The sequence below is a fragment of the Neolamprologus brichardi genome, chromosome 19 (assembly GCF_056152115.1).
Source record: "Neolamprologus brichardi isolate AB-2024 chromosome 19, ASM5615211v1, whole genome shotgun sequence".
Taxonomy (NCBI): Eukaryota; Metazoa; Chordata; class Actinopteri; order Cichliformes; family Cichlidae; genus Neolamprologus; species Neolamprologus brichardi.
This window is the reverse complement of record NC_142122.1, coordinates 749,081-770,000: the sequence shown is the minus strand read 5'-3', so window position 1 is coordinate 770,000 and position 20,920 is coordinate 749,081. Positions and strand designations below refer to the sequence as shown.

Genomic DNA, 20,920 nt, shown 5'->3' with positions numbered 1-20,920 from the left:
CACTTATAGAGCATTAAACATTGGGAATGTTTTCTGCCTCCAGACTTGACCTGGTCTTGACCTCCAGATCCGGGAAACTGAGGTAGCCTGCAGATACGAACTTCCCCCCGTGACAGCATCCCGCAGGAGTCTGCAGGTCCTCCTGCGACGTGTCTGTGGAGGCCATCGGTAATCGGTGAGGATGATTTGAAGCATTTCTAACCTGATGGTAAGTGGACTGGTTCTTATATAGCGCTTTTCTACTCTGTCTGAGCACCAAACTTTATACAACTAATTCATTCACCCAATCAGGCCCTGGAGATGGACGCTGCAGCCAATCACACCCATTCATCCCACAAGCACTTCTAAGCTTAAGTGCTGAGTATCTAACATTCATACACATTCACACTCCGATGGACGCAACATGTTAGTATCTTGCCCAACGATATTTGGCATGCAGACTGGAGCAGAACCACCGAGCTACAGCCACCACACACACACACACACACACACACACACACACACACACGCACACGCACGCACACACACACACGCACACACACACACACACACGCCCATGATAATGACGTGAACCGACTGTCCCGTCAAATCAAACACACTCACCTGCCACTTTATTAGGTACACCTGCTCAGCTTCTCGTCAACTCAAACATGTAATCAGCCAATCACAGGGCAGAAACTCAGTGCATTCAGACATGTGGACATGCTGAAGATGACCTGCTGCTCCTCTGCCCGGAGACCTGTCCCTGCGTCTGATTGGTCAGGTGTTGCTGGTGAACGCAGCTCGACTGATAAACCCTGGAACGACTTCTCCAACAGTGCAGCTCGTGAATGACCACATCACACACACACACACACACACACAGGTGTGTGTGACCTGGCTGGCCTTTATGTGAATCACTAAACGAGTGCATGAATCACTAATGACTCATCTAGAATCATCGCTCCGGATGGAACAACACACTCATGAAAGCCGGGGCCGACCCACGCCGCCGCTCTATTACTTCTTCCGCGCGCGCCCGACGCACGCCATTATTCCAGGCTTTAAACACATAATGGGCCTTTTGAGGGCAAAGCTGGCAGGTTGGAAAACTGAGAGCTTACAGTGAAGAGCCTCTTCACCCTGCAGGAAGGACGGGACTGCCGACGAATTGATCGAAAGCGTCCACGCACGATTCAGCCACTCATTCGACGCTTTATTTTTACTGCAGTGAAAGTCTCGAGCGTGAGGCGTCTGCAGCGTAACAGGGATCCTGGTCTGAAGTGGGTTCTCCCAGTTTGCACTGGTAGAACCAGAAGAGTCCAGGACTTCACAGAGCTCTTAACTCCGCCCCTCGTGCTTCACCGCATCCGTGAATCTTCTCTGAGGTCTTCCTTCATCATGTTTTCTCCAATACAGCCACTCTGACTGTGAGCATCGGCAGCTCGTCCACCTCCGGCTCTCCTCACTGTAGACGCTTCTCTGATGAGTTCACGGACTTCAGGTCAAAGTTTCAGTGTCAGAATGACGGATTATCTGAGGCATGGAAGAAATATCTGAGTAAACTGTACATGAGACCTGTGCAGTCCTCTAACCTCTAACCTGCACGAGCTAACGGTCACTGCAGTGCATCACAGTGCAGAGACAGACGCCATCACAGGGCAGGAAGAAGACGCCGAAAATGGATCCAGGAGAAGGTCTGAGACGATCCACCCAGAGCACGAGGCCGGTCACTAATCTGCTGCTGCCTGGTTTGGATTACCGGCTGTGGAAAAGTCCTGATCGTCAGTGTCACGTCCACGCTGAGTGGATTCTCTTATGGAGGTTTCAGAGCTGCAGGACGTTGAACCGCGACCGCGGTGGGTAAATGAATAAACGAGGGGATAAAGTTTATGCAACAATTCTGATTTCATCGTCTGTTAACACAAAACGACGACTGACTAAAGCGTCATTAACGAAAGTCGGTCTTACTGGAGCGGCAGAGCGGCAGAGCGGCGTCCGCGCGCGTTTCGAGAGCGAGACGCCGGGCTTCACGCGTGGTGTGTAATGTTCCTCACACATACATCAGGTTGTGTACTGCAGCGCCTGTAAGTGAAACTTAATGTATAACTGCAGCAGCTCCACTTCAGTGAACTGTGAAAGGAGATGGAACGATTTCCCTCGTACGTATTAAACAAGACTATTACTGTCACAGCAGGAGCAGCTTGACCAGAATAATATTAAAGCTGTGTGTGTGTGTGTGTGTGTGTGTGTGTGTGTGTGTGTGTGTGTGTGTGTGTGTGTGTGTGTGTGTGTGTGTGTGTGTGCGGCAGGATGAATAGTGGACGCTGTGCTGTTGTCGCACACAGGGAGGATGTGTGCGTCTGATAACACCAGGACGATATGGCAGTTATCAAATAATGAGTTAGCTATTGTGCGATACGGCGTGCGTGCCTCTGGTTTACAGTTTCCTCACCGCGGCCTGTGTGGAGCTCTCCTGCAGGTCCCAGAGCAGCGCATGGTTATCAGCCAATGAAATCACGCGCTTGCCGTCCCCCATGGGCTCCCACAGCACGCTGTACATACACAAAAGACACACAAACACAGAAGCACAGGGCCACGGTCAAATCGAGCGCAAACATGCTGCAGGGGACGGGGTCTGTGACATCTGCAGCGATGGTCACACAGCTGTGCTCTGCGTGTTTAAAGAAGATGAATGTGTTTCAAAATCATTTGTAGTAAAAAAATTAATAAGAAATCAGTTAAAATAATTCTGCATGAGTTAAGAATTGACCTCGAAACCTGCAGTCCCTCTAGTGTCCAGCAGGGGCAGCAGTGAGCCAGTCCCCACAGACTTTAGAGCAGAGACAAACATGTTTACAGCCTGATGCACAAACTCTTTGGATCTGTAGATCATTTCCTCTTTCACAACAGCTGTTTAAGGCTTAAATCTTGCATTATTAGGGGCGTGGCCTACCGACAGCTGCATGGCGACACAGGCGGCTGTCGGTTGCCATTGGATGTTGGTTGGTCTTTTGTTTTATGCTGCACTCCTTTTTACTTACAGTTAGTCATTTGTGTTTGAGTTCTTTCTCCTTTTCCCCGACCGCCTGACTCACCTTTATTGTTCCCACCTGTGTCTCGATTGCTAACTGACTCTCTGTGCACAACCAGAGTCTGTTTACTTCCTGTGTCCATCACGTGTTTCTCTTCTTCTTATCTTTGTCACCATCTGAGCATTCGGATCAATAATGCGGCTGCTGTGAGTTTACCTGCACCATCCATGAAGTGTCAGCTCACATTAGCCCGTATCTCTGGCGATGAAACCTCAAACATGCTATTGTTGGTGTGATGACATCACAGTGGTTGCTTGTACTTCCAGCAAACAAAACCAACTTCAGGTTCTTTGAATCTGCGTTTAATGGTGTCAGGAGTTTAGAGGAGCAGAGCAGAACCATCAGCGGTGATTTTCTGTGTAGCAGAGCTGCGACACGCCTCACTCCTCCGTGCCATGGAGCCCTGTTGTTGTCTAAACTATTGAAAACCCATCAGTGAGTCATTCTGTTGCACTGGGCTGCACGCTCCTTTGTTAACATAAGCTCGCTGTAGTTTATTTTGAGCCAAATCCACACACGCTGCTGCCACCAATACTCACCGGAGCGCCAAACTGGTATTGACCTACCCATTTACAGAAAAACCAAACACACCGAACAGAAACAAAAGAAAAATAATACCTTTAAAAAATGCCAAATCCTTTAATCCGCCTGTCGGGTACAAACAACCGGAGCCGGATGCTGCAGGCTCGTTTTTAAATAAAGCGAGGCTATAGTCACGCTGTAACACAATTTAGGGTGAACTCATAAACCAGCTGTTCCCAGCAGGTGGCGCTATGACGACTGTGGTATTCCTGCCTGTCCGGACGCTCAGGTGCTCATGAAACATGAACGCCTCCAGCACAGCGTCAGTCAGGTAAAACCTTTGGTGCACTCAGCATGATAAGGTATCACGTGCTCTCCTACAGCAGCTTTGCATGATCCACAGGTCATAATAATCCTTCTGTATCTCACACTGAGCCTCAGCACAGCCTCTGAAACAAGCAGCCTTAGCTCCTTCCTTAAAGACAACTCTCTCCTGATTGGCTGTCCCGGTATGCCAGCCGTACCCTCGCGGTGACATCACGCAGTGTGTGCTTGATTACTGAGCATACGCTCATCTCATTATTAGAAACCCTGGCCATGTTTAAACTCGTACAGGTGAAGCTCCTCCCATGACTTAAGTTTGCACGCTCTCATCATGCCACGCCCCTCTGGCCCCTCTGAAGCACGGCTGCTACTCTGACATCACACAGCACACAAAGTTTGTGTTTGCGCGTCCATAAAGCCTCCTGAGTGCTCACGGTGCTTTGAACCGCTACGAGAAGGCACGCGCTGAACTTCAGATCCATCTCCTCTGAACGTCCCTCCGTGTCTCAGGGCGTTACCGTGGATCCCCACGCGACACGTGCAGGGACCATCGGCAGCAGCAGTGCCGAGACCGGTCCAGAGGTGCACGAGGAGGTGATCTTGAGATCAAATCAGCATCAGGACTTTCTGATCACACTCATAAAAAGGAGAAAAAAGCCCATTAGTGCACTTTAAACGCTGCTCTGTGCTCTTAGTCACATTAGCAGCTTTCTGCACAACAGCACACGAGCTCAGCCCGGTGAGCACAGAGGACCCAGTTCTGTCAGTCGACTCTGCAGCAGTAAAGTACAGTAGAGCGTTTACTGCACGCTTTGATTCCTCCTGCGCACGCCCGTCTGCAGAGTATCGACCTTTTGCTGCAGCTTCTTTAGGCGAGCCTCTGCGCTCTACTTAAACTCTGTATTCTGGAGAGACCTTGCACGCCGCACTAACTGTTGTTCATCATTCCCTGGATACTTGTTTGCTTTTGTTCCCTCCTCTTAGTTTGGATGGTTTAGCAGCTAAATCGAGACAGAAAGCGACCGCGTGGTCAAAGAAAGACGACAGCCCGAGCGAGAAAGCTCTGCTCTTAACTCGAGTCCTGCCAGCTCTAAAAGCAACGTGTCAGTGCAGTCAGAGACCGGCCAATAAGCTAAATATAACCTTGGCCGGGAAAAGCTGCTATATGCTCGTTAGGGTTTTGATTTAGTGTGACTTTTCAGCTGCGTCTAATCTGGGTTAGAGGATGTAAAATGTCAGCAGCGCGGTGCAGACGTGGTCTGGCTGAAGGTCTGCATGTCTGTCACGGCCAGAAAACCGCTGCGATTAGAGCTTTACTAAATGATGCCATTTATTTAAGGAGTTCATCAATTAGACAACTTCATTTCCTTGGACTCATCTGTCAGCGGCAGCAACAATGCCAGCGTTTGAAAAGCAGAGAGAGGAGGTGAGAGTGTTCAGGGGAGATAAAAGGAACGACAGGGGAAAGGAGGGGAAGTTAAAGTTTGCATTTGGGTTTAATCCAGGCTTCAAATACGCACGGCGCTATTAGAAAAGGTGGAGCAGCGACGGAGGGAGGGAGGGGAGTTTATAAGGGCTGTGAAGTCACAGCTGCTGAGGGCGGCTTTTACTGCCCTCCTGAGGAGCAGCGAGTCATGGACGCACTCACAGCACGCAGCCTTCGTCATTTCGGAGCACTTCACACTGACTCACAGTCAGACCCTGCAGCCTGAAAGGGAAGATGGCTTTCTAAATCTCCCTTAATGCATTTCTCACACTCCTGTGCAGCAGGCCACCTTCAAAGGCTGGACAACTAAACGTAGCCATAAACAAACGGTAGGCCGACCAGATCGCAACAAAGTGAAAACAACGATGAGCCATAATCTGGAAATACTGCATCTTACAGGACAGCAGAGCACGAATATATCTGCATCCATCCACGGTGCAACATCACATGATGCTCATCCTGGATTATTCTTAATCTTCACTGATAACACTTCACCGTCCACTGTTTAAAACAGAGAACATGCACTGAGGTAGTAAACACCAGCAGCACAGCATCACACCCAGTAAACTTTCCACATGAATAATCCACCGCGTCCCAGCCAAGCTCTTTAGTACGTTTAATCTCAATCTAAAAAAACCCATAACTCAAGGGTAGACTCAAGCTAGCATAATCCAAAAACGCGTGAACCCAACTGTAACTGCTGGAAGCCAAACTAACAATCAAAGGTAACATCTGATCAATCGATCGATGCTTTGTGTCCCCAGAAGGAAGGCAAGTCCCCACAAAAGCCCTGTAACACTCTGTCCCCTTAATGTAGCAAAACAAGTACAAACACACACACCGAGGGCTCCACGTAGACCCTGTCGATAGCGACTGCAGCATGTTCGATACCACCGCTCCTTCCTTCCTAAACACACACTTCGGCGCACCACAGGACCAATTAAAACACACTCCGCTTTGGGATTCATAGCCCATCGTTCCCTGTAGGATCAATTAATTCATGCAACACTGAGAGGCAGACAGCTCGCCTCCATCTCTCTCTCTTATGAAACACTCCAAGTTATGTGCGTTTGACCTTGAGCTCTGCAACAAGCTGGCACGCCGTGTACTGGAATGTATGCTGGGAGAGCTGTGGAGCTTTTACAGCCCCATATATCCACGTCGAGCCACGCGCTCTCTCTCTGCTCGCTCTGCTGTGCTTTGCATCCATATGAGTTTAATCCCCCGTTACAGAGAAGCCAACAAACACTTCCTGGTCCTTCTTGGGCATGAACACGGGGACAAACAGAGCATCTGCAGGACGGACGGACAAATGCAGTGTTGCTACGTGCAAACTCGTCAGATCTGCATCTCCACCACTTCCTGACATCACCAGCTGGATATTTACACGTTCCAGGAACGTTTTAATGACCTGGATTTGAACCCAAACCACCATGACGCAGGCTCAAACCTGCTTCCTTTGTTCAGTGTGAAGCAGTCAAAGCCGTCAGCTCAGACTTACAGACACACGTTACAAAAGAAGACGTTTTCAGTCCTGCTTTTCCTTCACAGTAGAATCCCGAATGAAAAAAAAATAGAATAAATAGAAACCTCCACAATGAAAAACCTAAACTGTTCTGTTATTTAACGTTTATCTGGCTGTATGTCAGCAACAGGTGATTTTCTTCTATTCAGGCTGTAAAACTGGTGAAAACAGCCTCAAATTTACGTCCTTTTCGCCTTTCAATCGGCTGGATTGGACCCTTTGACGGTCCCTGGGCCTTATGTTTAGACCCTCTGGGTCAGGACACCACTTGATTTTAACCCTTTAAGACCTACCATAGAACCAAGTCCACCAGAGCTTATATTATATGTTTACATGCTGTGGAGCCATTTTTGGGAGCATTTCAAGTTGCTATACATCAATACAACCAATACAGCCTAAATTTTAATAATATGTCTGCATTAAGTGCATAGTAATTACATAAATTGCAAAAAAGTGCAATAAACGACAAAAAAATGGAAAATCGTTTTTGTTTTTTTAACATATATTTCTAGTTAGAGAAATTTAAGAGGCTTATCCCTCAAAACTGTAAATACAAAAAAGTTGCACAAAATAGTTTCCCACCACAGGAAATTTATTTTGAGTGTCTTCATAGTTTTATTTTTGAAATACACCAATTTTTATACACTGCAGGAAAAACAAAAAACAATCCTATGATGCAAATTTGCAAAGAAAACAGCATGTGGATCAAAATAAACTATTTTAAGCAGTTCAATTTGAGTTCTAAGCATCCCAGAAACTATTCAGAAAAGCATAAAGTCAAACATGACTTTTAAAAATTCCAGTATAGGCTTTTAAAGCCTACAAGTAAGCTGATGTCTGCTTCAATGTGGGAAGTGTTATGAACAGCTGATTTGATCGGCAAAGCGTGTTTCTGGAATATTATGTTTTTGTTGCTGCAAGTGCTTTTTATGCAGTTTTTGCAAAGCTATATGTGGAAGGAAACTGTGACCGAGGACAAGCTGATGGCATAAGATGTAAGTACAACTCCTCCGGTTTCATATGCAAAAAAAATGATTGCGCTAGCTCACGTGGTTGCAGAGCTACCAGGATTTAAAAATAGTTATGCAAAACGGAGCGTGCTCGCTCCGACCGGCTTTAAAGGGTTAACATCTTCCACCTGTGGACCGTTTCCTGTGTGTCTTTGTGTCCTGGATGCTGGAAAGCTTCAGTTTTCAGCCCCAGAGGTTTCAGTCTGCTTTGCAGTGCCGACCCTGCAGGAGTCCCATAAACCACCCTGTGGAAACAGCCCCACCTCCACCTGTAATGATACAGGTGGAGGTGGGGTCACAATAAACTGGAATTACCATTTAAGGTAACTGCGAGCTCGGCCGCAGACAGATTATTTCTTTGTGCAGCTGCTGCCGTCACAGACGGGAAAAAAGCAGCAGAGCTACAAGCTTCAGTCCATGCCTGCACACACACACACACACACACACACACACACACACACACACACACACACACACACACACACACGGCTGACAGTCCACATGACAGCCCACGTCGGGGGTCCAATTGATTGAGACGAGGCGACGCTCACAAAGACTCTTTGCATGGCGGCGACGCAGACAGAGAGCAGAGCCCATCGGGCCTCACAAACGACCACACAACAATAACACACATGGCTGCATTCGTGTGTGTGCACACAAACACACACAATCACCCCATAAACACCTCCTACCCCCCCCCCCCCCCCCCCCCCCCTGTCACACCCCACTTTAGAAAATCAACCTCGCTGCCTTTTGCGCTTTACCGCTCCCTCCTAGGGCCGTGATTGGCTCAAATGGCTCCACGGGAATCGATGCACTCATCTGGCAAGGCTCCCAATCGAAACCAAGTGCAGGAAGAGGGGGAAAAAAACACAACATGATTTTTCCCGAGGTTTGTTTAGTCCCGTTATTTTTATTTTTTTGGCTTTGCCGATATTTCCATTCAGAGCACGCTTCACAACGGGCAGAGGCTCGAATGTTTGCCCACCCAAACAATGAGGGGATTTGGGGAAGAAGAAAGTGTTATTGTTGCCGGGAGTGGAGGGACTCGCCGGCAACCGGAAAACGCACACATGAAGGATGCGGACACGCTACAGTGGACACACAAGCAGGTGAACAAACACACAAAACAGACAAAAGCCTCATAAGAACTCAGATCTCTTTACTCTTTGTCTTCTTACACACAAACATGCATGGGTGGTGCTGCCAGCATTATCACTGTGTGTGTGTGTGTGTGTGTGTGTGTGTGTGTGTGTGTTGGTCCTGCTTTGAATGAGATTAAATGATTTTTAAAAAAATTCATTTTAGTAAATGAGGCACAGCTGTGATTGATAACTAAATATACAGATTAATAATTACTGTGGGGCTGTGCAGGACGTGGCTAACAGTGGGGGTGTGGGAAAATGGATACTTTGTAGCATGGTGATATTTTGTTTCTAATAATGTATCGATACAGGGACAGCAGAAATCGATATTTTGTTACAAAAAGGTTTTTGTGCTCTGACTTCAGAGCATGTTGATCCTTTTTCTGAGCAAGAATCCTGACATTCCTTCACTGTCCAAATGTGTTTAATAAACATGACAGTTTACTTATTTTAATTTAAGACATGTTTTATTTTAATTAAGTTTAAAACTTTTTTATTTAATGTAAAATTATATTTTGTTTTAATTTACTTTCAGATTCTTCAGTTGCTGAAGGGGCTGCATAGTTTTCATAAACTGCATAGTTCAGAATAGCTATAATTGTACCAGATGGTTGATTCAGTTAAGTTGGACTAGACTGTAATACAAACCGTTCAGTTTGTCAACAATCAAACTGAAATGAGAGAAAGACTGAGTGTGAGACTTTGATATTAGAGAAAATGAATATTGATAAAGTTTACCTTTATGTACAGAATCTGAATATCGCAAAATATTTTTAAAAATTGCAATAATATCGTATCGTGCGTTAAGTATTGTGATAATATTGTATCGTGGGATGTATGGTGATTCCCACCTCCAGCTAACAGTGACTTCCTGTATTTAAACTGACTTATCAAACACATCTCATGGATGATCCACAGAGAACAATCCTGCCACAAGCTGCAATCAGTTTTATCTAAATCACAGTCAGATACTCTTTATTTGTCAAGAGGGCATCAGAAATTACAGCAACGTGTAATTTTCTATAGCGGTATTTTAAATGGTCATAAAGATATATATTATTTACTGATGTATATAATTTATATATAGCTAATCCGTAACTGCTGTTGACTACAGTCGATGTACCAACACAAGCAGAGGCAGAGTGGGTGACCGATGGAGGAGCAGTGGGCCGTCCATCAGATGCTTTCAGCTAATGTGATCTGATCTTTGTCGTCTGTGACAAAACGATCCACATCATTTATAAAACTAATAAAGAGCCAAAATTAATCCCACACACTCGTTTTGTCAAAATGTCCTTAAAATGACAAAAAAGTTAAAAACAACTTGTTGAAGAAATGACGTCTTTGCTGCTGTTAGCAGGACGGGGTCAGAATGAGCCCTCCTGCAGGTTCTGCTGTTACACATCGCTGCTGCAATGAACAACACCACGCACATACAAGATGTCACATTGCATGGCACACTGTGGCTAACAACAGCAGTGCTAGCAGCTACATGGAGGAAGGAGAGCTTAACACCGAGCTTTGTGACAGCTTCACATCACACGAGGACTACAGGCAGGTGGCGCTGTAACACAATCTGTGGAAGACTGACGGGTAAACATGGGCCGGGGTTGCATTTTTTGGGGTTTTTGTGTTTTTTTAATCTAAAATAAATTTTCCTTTTTACATTTTGTTTCTTAAAAATACTGGAAACACTGGTCCCCTCTTGACCAGTGCAGGATGACAGTCCACACTAGATAAGGTAGGTGTGTGTGTGTGTGTGTGTGTGTGTGTGTGTGTGTGTAGCAGAGAGATGGAGGAGGTGGGCAACAGACCAAAGCCATCCATCTAGAGAAGCCAATAGTGCACAGCATAGGCTACAGGCTTCACAGCATTGAATCCAGACTCCACAACACACACACACACACACACACACACACACACACACACACACACACACACACACACACACACACACAGTTTGGTGCCCTTGTGAGGGTTACAGCTCTCGGTGTGTTAAGATGGTGGAGCTCAGAGACATCAATCTCTACCCAGCAGCCTTGCTTGACCTGCCCTCTGACACACACACACACACACACACACAGACACACACACACACACACACACACACACACACACACACAATTGCACAAATTCAATCTCCTCGGTCTCGTCTCCTTTCTTGAGCTACCCTCCATCTTTCTGTTTTCTTCACCTCCTCCATCTTTATCTCCCCCTCGCAGACACCTGCAGTATGCATCACACTAACTGATTGGTGCCTCTAAAAATGATCGCAATCATGAGGCGGACAATGAAGAGTGGAGTAAAGGCGGGGGGGTGGGGGGGCATTGATTTTGGCTCTCGTGGGGCTCTGAGTTATGGCGAGGAGCTCTGACAGTAAGACAAAAGGATCGGGCCGCGACTACAGCCTGAGTGAAATGAAATGGACCGGGACTCACATGGCGCCGCTCAGGCGGACATTCGAAATACTTTCTGCCACACGCACGCACGCACACACACACACACACACACACTCACACACACACACGCACGCACGCACACACACACACACACACACACACACACACACACACACACACACAGACACACATTTTAATCTGTAATTAAGGACTCTCTAACAGGCGGGAGCAGCGTGGGATCGATCCTCTGACCCTCGGGACGGTGCACGGCCCACTCTTCCACCTGAGTCGGAGCCAGAACGGAAACGAAGGCGCCCGTATACGGGAGCGTGTGGGCGGGGTCAGTGTCTGCTCCACCTCATGTCTTTAGTGCCGTAGATGCTGGATTTGTAATGTCAGCATCAAACGGACGCAGCGCGCCTGAAACCGCCTGCAGGTCGTTCGTGTCTATCTGGCGAGGGCAAACGTCCAGTTTTACACGTGGCGCTCTGAACAACACGCTCTGTGATGTCACTGACACGCTTCACGCCGTGTCACAGTTTAAAGAGCACAGCTCGTCCCTCATCTACAAACCAAGCATCACCTCGTGGACGCACGCAGCCCACATGAGAGGCATGGCGGGTTTCCTGGTAGCGTGCACTCCCAGTGATGGTTCGCTGAATGCTGATTGGTTCGATACATGAACTGATGATGAGAAAAACATCTACGATCGAAGCACGAGGAGCTTTACAGGAACAACTACAGCACAAGCCTGAAGGAGAGCGGCCCACAGACCAGCTATTTGTGACAGCGCCCTCTGGTGGTACAGATCGAGGGCTCAACACGGGTCAATGCCAGAGTGCAAAACAGCTCGCATGCACACATTGTGCAGCAGCGGTCCCCAACCTTTTTTGCGGCATGAACCGGTTCAATGTCTGACAATATTTTCACGGCCCGGCCTTTAAGGTGTCGCGGATAAAAACAACAAAATAAAATGATACGACCAAAACAAAAACTGTGGTATTTTGTAAATATAATAATAATTCAAATTCACTGTGTAGTTGTGTAACTTTATTAGCAGCGTCCTCCTCAACTCTTGCGGGCCGGTACCGGGCCGGGGTCGGAGCCCGCTGGTCTACAGCAAGCTTAAACGTGTTCAGATCCAAGAAACCCAACAAAACCAGCAAACATCCACAAACCCCATAAAGCCTCATCTCATCAGCAGCTGTTTAAATCATCCTCAGAGCCCAAACTGTTTGTGCATCGTCCTGTAAACATGTTTATTTATGTGGACTGACTCACTGCTGCCTCTGCTGGACGTCAGAGGAACTGCAGCTTTTGGCGCTTCTCTGTTCAGCTGCAGAGGTTGCACCTTGGTGCTAACATACCAGTGTTAGCTTTATTGAGCCTCAACTTCATGTCAAGTATCTGCAGAAAGGCAAAAGCTACAAAATCCAAGGCTGACTCTTTGTTACAGTGTAACTATGACGACTTCCTGCCTCGCTCTCAAATATGTGATATCTAACAAAGCTTTGGGAGAATCAAATGAAGCCACATAAATGATCACATTATTTATGACAGCGCAAACACCCGGAGAGACTCGAAGCTGCAGCTCTACACTCGCCTGGTTGATCTTAGCCTGGACTGCTTAAACGTTATCAGGTTGGCCTGACAGCGCTGCAGCCTCCTTCATTAGAAAGCCTGCGTTGTGCTCCGTGCAGAGTTTTGCTCACAAGTGTCTCGTTTGATAGTAAAGTTTGCTGCAGATATTTTGTATTGAGAGAAAAGCTTTAAAGGAGTTTTGAAATCTGTTTTTCGTCGTTTATTTGACTCTCTGCGAGCTGCAGGTCGTCCTGGAGTTATTATTAACACCCGTCTTCTAATAAGCAGTCGAACACATTACTGCGGATCAAAGGAGCTCTTGCATCATTTGTGCCACGACTCTGAGCGGTTCCCCGGCAACACCTACCAGGCAGCGTTGCCGTGGGTGCTGTCGTCTAGGTGACAGAGCAGCTCCAGGGTTTGGGGGTTGTGGGCGGATTCGTCAGGTGACTCGTGGTTTCCTGTCTCCCAGTCAGAGGGCATCCGCCACACGGCCGCGCAGGACACCACCCTGCTGTCGCTGGCTGCACACACACACACACACACACACACAGTGTTAGGGAGGAGGGTGCTCTTGTTTTACTGATATGTGGGGACAGTGGTCCGAGTCCCCGATATCTAAATCTGGATATTTTAAGACATTTTGCCAAACTTTCAACTTTGATTAAACTCTGGAAATAAAAAGTGTTGCATGAAAAACTTAGAGCCCATCCAGGTGGATAAAGTTGTCCACCTCTGCTAATGTTTGTTCTTTGAATTTCTATTTTTCCTCATTGTCACCCAGTTTCAAGCTGAATCACTGCTTAATAAATGAAACCTTTAACGATCCCCGGTGGCGTCTTAAGCAGGTTAAACAGTGACTGCAGCATAAGGATAAGCTTTGTTAGTGTGTGCGTGAGATGTACAGGCACTAATGTGACTACACTCTCTTCCTAATCCACATAATAAACGAGTTATTTTGGCACATCCACGCCAGGGCTGGAGCTGCTAATTGGAACCAGAGGAGTAGATATAGAGTGGAGCACAGTCATACAGTAATTGGACTAAAAGTTTGCGGGTGGAGAGAAAGACTCGTTTCTTTTTGGTGTAGGTATTGGCAGCGCGTGGGCAGGCGTCGGGCCTATTTGTCAAATTAAAAGCATGGCGACGAGTCCACAGATTTCCTGAGTGGATTCAGACGAGCCTGCGCTCGGACTAAGTGGCGGGGCTCTGTGCGAGCCCTGCATTAATGCGCTGCTGCCTGTTGTGTTTCTATATATTTGGGTTGCGCCGGTGTCGGTGTGGGCAGCGGCGCGTGGTGGGCCGTCCACCGTGGCTGTCATCCTGTGAACTCGAGCGTGCAGCTGACAGACAGACGGAGACGGAGGGGGGAGCGTGGAGACTACACCCAGTCCCAGAGCGATCCGCCCCGAGTCCCACCTGACACGGCTGTCTCCTCTCCGCCTTCTATCCTCCAGAGGAGCTCAAACTCCACCAGTCCAGCTTTATTAAAAGCTTTGATTTATCCAGGCGAACGTCTCAGGGAGACGCAAACGTTCGTTTTGAAGTGAGACGGAGACCCGAGGGCACCGGGCACCAACGAGCGCGCGACTGCAACGTCTGGGGTCACGCAACAAACAAAAAACATCCTAAAAGATCGACGTAGTGTCCGGAAGTTAACGGCCACCAGGGGGCGACAGCTGCGTTACAAAAACATCTGCTGGATGCATGCACTCTTAGCTGTGGGTCACGTGATATTTATTATAGCGCTTAATATAAAGCTCACAACTCGCGTGTTAAAAATATTTTTGGGACTCACGGCCACGACGTCGTGTCTCGTGACGAATTTACTACTTAAATCTGACCAATTAGAGCACTGCATGTGGCAACAAGTGCGCTCACAGCTCAAACACGCTCACTGGGACTGAAACACGCAACCTGTTGGACCTCAGACACGCGGCTACGGGTCAGCCGGCTCTCTGGCGTGATTCCCGACTGCCCCGCGGACATCCTGAAGCATGCACGACTCCGGGGTTGAACCAGCGACTCCTCCCTGCTGTGCCCGGTCCTGAGAAGACGAACCTGAATCTGCATTTCTTCTTTTTGTCTTTCAGAAACATCAGGATCAGCTCGTCACGGATTTTCGTCCACTCCGGTTTATTCACGGCGCGTTCTCGCTTTCGGTGTGCGCACACCTCACGACGAATCTGAATCTGAGAAATTCTGAATTTCGTGTAGTTTTTTCGCTCACTGTGTAAAAAAGGCTTTTAGGGCGACGGCAGCTCACTGGTGCGCGTCGCTGCTGTAACGCCCTACAAGCTTTTATTGAAGGGGATCTTGGTCCGTCCAGCTTTCAGTTTAAAGCTGGGTCCGTGGGTTTTACCCGCTGTGTTGGTGTCGGGTTTGTGGAGACATCTTCATCTTCGTTTTCCGTTTTCCTCATATAAGCTTCTACTAAATGCAATAAAGTGAACGAGTCATTCAGCATATAGTTGATGGATAAAATACTCAAACATGATTCATCTTTATTATTGATCATTCATGAAGATTAGATGGCGCGTCCTGTGGTGACAGGTTGTGATTGGGTGATCTGCGACCTGCTGAGCAGCTGCTGCATAGAGTAGAAACGGGAATCTGCAGCAGTCGGTCTCCCAGACTCTTACAGATGTGCGTCATCGTGGAAACGCGCACTCATTTAAATAAAACAGCATTTCCTGTCACGAGGCCCGCTCGGCTTCTTTCATTTTACCGGTTACCGGCAGGCCCGCGCGAGCAGACTCTCTGTAAATAAAGATCAACAAAAAGAATTCATACAATCTGCACACGAGACGTTTGTGTGACCTTCATCCTGCCACAGCGAGACTCGCGTGGCTCGTCGTGGTCACAGATTAGTATCGATTCTATCAGAGTCTGATTTATAACGCAGCTGCTGACGTTGGCCTGTGAGGACGGAGCGGCTGCAGGGTCATTAGACATGAGAAGTGGGAATAAAAAGAGGAGGATGTAATATATGCACACAGAAAAAAGAGGAACATAAAGAGAATGGAGCCACAGACAGAAGGAAACAGTGGGACTCACTTTTGTTATAGCAGGTGGTAAGCACAGCCTTATCTGCAGGACTGGCGCCGATGTGCCATATCTCCCCAGCTTGGTGCAGAAGGACGTTCTTATTAATGATGTTATTCTCATCATCAAAGTCAATGATGTGGATCTGAAAGAAAAGCAGAGATGTGCTGAGGATGAGGCTGAAAAACACCCGGTGCACCTCCCTCCACTCACACCGACTGCAGTTCAAAGCGCCTCTGATTCCTCTGAATGAAGAAGAAGAAAGTTCCTCTTTTATTTTAATGTGACAGTAAAAGTCATTTCAAGGCAGACGTCGCTTTGGTTCAGTTTTTTTTACCCGTAAACTCCACACGGCTGAAGATCTTCATCTCGATTTGGCCTTCAAAGCAGCGATTAAGACGCTGTGAGAGGAGCTGTTGGATTCACGCTGCAGACGTCGGGAGGGAAAGCCAACCGATGAGGGCTCAGCGGCGTTGGCTCTGTTTACACAGCTCAGCACATGAGATGACACATGTCATCCTTCTCCGTGGACACTGTGGACGTTTCAGGAGGCCTGTGACGTCATCTTCAGCACCTGAACTGTAAACTCTCCCATCTTCCTCAGGAAACTTCAACGTTTCTCCGAGCTCTGCTTACAAAAGCTTCATCTCAGACTTTGGCTCATTTCCTGACCCACCTCTCTTTACTTAAGTGAGCGAACTGTATCAGACATGACATGAAGACTTTAAAATCGTCTTAACAAATCAGAAAATATTGTTTCATTTTCCATTTATCAGCAGAAAGAATTTAAGGAAAATGATTCTGACCCGGAGCGAATCAGCGACAGCAGATTTTTATCTTTGAGAGTGGACGTTAAACTGATTTAGCTCCAACTTTAACAGACTTTATGTTTCCAGCCGCGAAGGCGTAACGTGGACGTCTCCTGTACTTATGAAGCTACAATGGACCGAAAATGCTGGAAAAACTATCAAAAAGCACCAAATTTGGACCCACGTGTGTAATTCTGTAACAACTGAAGGTAAAATGTGCCGCGGCTCAAGTTAATATATGAAAGCAGCTGATTGTGGGCTGACGTGCTGCTGACCTGCACTTTTCACCGTGAAATGAGAAGTGAATTCTTGCATAAAGAGTTTGCGTTTAACGTCCTTCAAACGTCCGCCTCCTTACACCAGCTTCTGTACCAGCGGCTCCGCGTCCCAGCGACGCTCCGGCAGAGTCGCAGCTCCGCTGTGAGCTGGAGTAACCGTGGAGCGCACTTGAAAACGCCGCTGAGTGTTTTACACGCACGACTTCAACAAACAAGCCAAAGTTTTATCCAGGAGAAGTTAATGGAAACTCCTCCTCGCTGCGCCCCTTTCATTAGATGGAAATCTATTCTGAGGGTCCTCGATTGAATGCGGTTCAGGGCCCGCGCCGCAGTAAAAAAGTGAGGGTCTCAAGGTTTGATCAGACAATTAATGGAGGTTTCTCCCATAAGAAAGACACTTACGGCACCTCGGGGGATCGTTAATGGGGTTGCGCTGGACAATAACTCCTTGCCGGCACTTCCACTCCCCTCGCCTGCACTACTTTTACAGGCTGAACAAGAGGATGAAAGCAGGAGGTGTGAGGAGGTGGAGGAGGAGTGGCAGCATCCTTCAGCCTCCTCAAAGTCAGCTCGGCGGCTATTAACCTTGAGTTGGACTGCGACGAGCAAAAAATTATTAGGCAAAGTTATAATTTTATGGCGGTGGGGGAGCAGTACAAATAAATTCAGGCCGGCGGGACAGGGTAATTGGAGGGCCCGGTAATAGGGTCTACCCATCCCCCCCGAATGAACCTAGGTGAGAGAGGAGACAGAAGTCCCGGCCCTCCTCCCCCAGGTGATTTATCCCCCGGTCTTCCAGGCCTGGAGAGTGACTCACAGCCTTCAGCCGCTCGGGCAGCCGGCCCAGCGCTTTTAATTATGTGCCAATGGAGGGAGGAAGAGGAGGAGGAGCTGGTAAAATACAGGGGGGTGAGGGATGCACGAGCCTGGCTCGTGGACCCCGCGTCACGGGCTCCTGCAGCAAAGCTCTTTAGCCGCACTGATGACAGTAAGCAGGAGGAGCAGCGAGCGGCCGAGAGGTGCCAAGCTCGGCGCTTTATCTCGTTAGCGGCCTTAAATGCCACGCCGGCGCGCCCCCCGATCTGTCACCGCAGCGACGGGTCTCTGAGGGACCTGAGAGGGGCTCGGCGAGTGGAGACACTTCCGCTCCGCATTACGCTTAATGGGAGGTGGAGAGGGCGGCGGGCTACGGGTGTAGCACGGGCTGTCGGGGCTGAAATGCCAATCGGAAAAATGGTTTTCATGGGAGTTCAAAGCAAACCGGTGCTGACGACCCCCCCCCCAAACCCAGGAAACAAAGACTTTAGAACAAGGCCCGCAGCCCTGCAGCGCGACACACCAGTAAAACCAGCAGGATCACAAACTGCAGCCATCACCGACTCAAGGTTACACCAGTCAGTCTTTCCCAGAATCAGCTGATCTTTCATGATGCAAGACTTTAGTGATGATTTCGTCTGACTGTGAAAACTGAGCTGGTCGCAGTTTTGTTTCCTGTCACGTGGAGATCTGCTGCATGTGTGAAGTGTGTAGCTCGAGGTCCTGCAACATGTTCACGGTATGAAGGTAAAGCATCAGCTGACCGTCCTGTGATGTCATCGGGACTGACACGTCTCACCGGCGGCCTTTAAAGCAAACACTGAACGAACGAGCGGCACGACTGAAATCAGCAGCAGCTTTAGGAGGACGGCGCTCGGGCGCGCAATAAGAAATCCCGCAGATCGACCGGGACGCGTTGTCACCGTTCCCGACGAGCTGCGCGTTAGCCTCGCTAAACAAGACTTGGACTGCAGCGCGTCTGCGCTCGGTGCCAGACTGTTTTCACACTGACGTCTGCCAGCAAACACGCTCGCTTATTCAAGGCACAAATCTCTCCCTCGCTCTCACACAGCTAATTATTTCTCCCCCGTTTAGAGCCAACTGTTTCTGTCATCTGTCTCCGTAATGACCTCTGCAAGATGTGCATGCATGCTCTCATTCTTCCTGCACCACACACACACACACACACACACACACACACACACACACACACACACACACACACACACACACACACACACACACACACACACACACACAGAGGAGCTGATATTAATTCTAAATATAACCATTGAACACATAATTAATCATCTTTAAAGCTGAACAGAGTCTATAACATGGCTACAAACTCATAAACCACGTGAATAAAAGCCTTCAGCTGCCTGTAACACAGCGTCTCTGAGGATGCTAACACAGAAAGTCCTGATTACTTTACATATCTGACCTCTGACCCCTGGTTTGGAGGTCTGTAGAGACACTGAACTTTGATTTCCTGCGTCCTTTCCTTTGAACCTGCTGAGTGCTTTCAAACACACCAAACCAGGGATCCACCTCCAGTCCTGCAGCTTTCAGATGGCAGGACAGCAGCTCTCGAGGACTGGAGTTGGACACCCCTGCATTAAACCTCATTAAACTTCATTTGAATGAATGTTTAAATTCAGGCACAGTTCAGAAGCATTGTTTCCAGGTGTCCTGTGAGACCCTAACAGAGGACAAAGGCACCCTTACAACACTGGGACACACACACCCCTCTGCACGGTAAGGTGGGGCTTCACGGAGGAGACAGAAGCAGAGCAGGAACCAAAGGAACAAGACTGTGAACACAAGCAGGCAAAAGGAGCTTCCTCTGAAGGGCGGCTGCCTCTCCCTTAGAGATCAGGTGAGGAGTTCAGGAGCTCAGAGCAGAGCCGCTGCTCCTCCACACTGAGACCAGGACGTCTCCTGGGCGGCCGTTTCATAAACGTCCTACTGTGAGGAGCCCTGAGGCGGACCCAGACACCTCGGTGCTCCCCCGGATGAGCGGGAGGAGGTGGCTGGGGTCTAAAAGGTGTATTTCTTTGTTTTTACTAAAATAAACACACTCCTTATTTACATGGTTATGTGTGCAATCAGCTGTAAAGGCCCATTGTAAGCAGGAAACCCGTTAAAGTCGCAAAGTGGGAGGAAATTTAAATCTTAGCTGTGATGCAGTGATGAATAAAATTAATTTCTCCAAGTTTTTTTCCATCAGTTTGTGTCTTTGTGTGGCAGGAGTCAGGCTGCTGTTCAGTTAAGAAACTTCTAGACTCAAAACATTCAAACTCAAAGAACCACTACAGCGAGGCCGCTTATCTTCATAAATGCTTATAAGTCAGAAACCAAAAAGGTGGAATCTCACAAGTGTTAAAAAGTCTTCATTACTTCAACAAGCGTTCAAAGAAGTGCATAAAGGAAAGATGGGAGAAAGAGGGGTGCAGTGACCACAGAGGAAGAATGGCAACACATTTCATTGGAAAACCAGGAATCACAGGTGTGGAAGGAAAGGTGTGCTGGAAAATTCCTGCCGTGTTTTATTAGCCCAGCTCCAAAGGCGCACTGTGATGATGGAGGCGCTGTGGCTCGGGGCAGCACACCGCTACCATATATTTGGGGACTGTACGAATATTAAAAATTACTGGAGTGTTTTTGTGGTGATGTTTCCACGCCTCCCCCGGGTCCCTGTTTTTAGTATTTACATGATTTCGCCTAACCCCGAGCTCTCCGTCACCTGTGGACTGGTGCTTCTCACCTGGTTGTCAAACTTGAGTGACTGCGTGCCCACGAGGAAGCGAACAGCGTCGGTCTCAGCTGCCTGCGCCGTCAGAGCTCGAGCCTGCGGAGTAACGAAGTACAGAGTAAGGATTACATACAAGACTCCAGCGCAGAGG

At 48.1% G+C, this 20,920-nt stretch overlaps 1 protein-coding gene across 1 annotated transcript in view; it reads right to left on the bottom strand.

The window, feature by feature from the left end:
* The window catches only part of eipr1 (EARP complex and GARP complex interacting protein 1), a 47,865-nt gene that overhangs the window by 26,540 nt on the left and 405 nt on the right, over positions 1 to 20,920 (bottom strand). Inside the window, exons 2-5 of the mRNA XM_087833046.1 lie at positions 20,782 to 20,865; positions 16,124 to 16,256; positions 13,434 to 13,590; positions 2,435 to 2,534 (exon numbers count right to left, since the gene is read on the bottom strand). Of these exons, the coding sequence (XP_087689172.1) occupies positions 2,435 to 2,534; positions 13,434 to 13,590; positions 16,124 to 16,256; positions 20,782 to 20,865 (474 nt within the window). The remainder of the gene's footprint in view (positions 1 to 2,434; positions 2,535 to 13,433; positions 13,591 to 16,123; positions 16,257 to 20,781; positions 20,866 to 20,920) is intronic.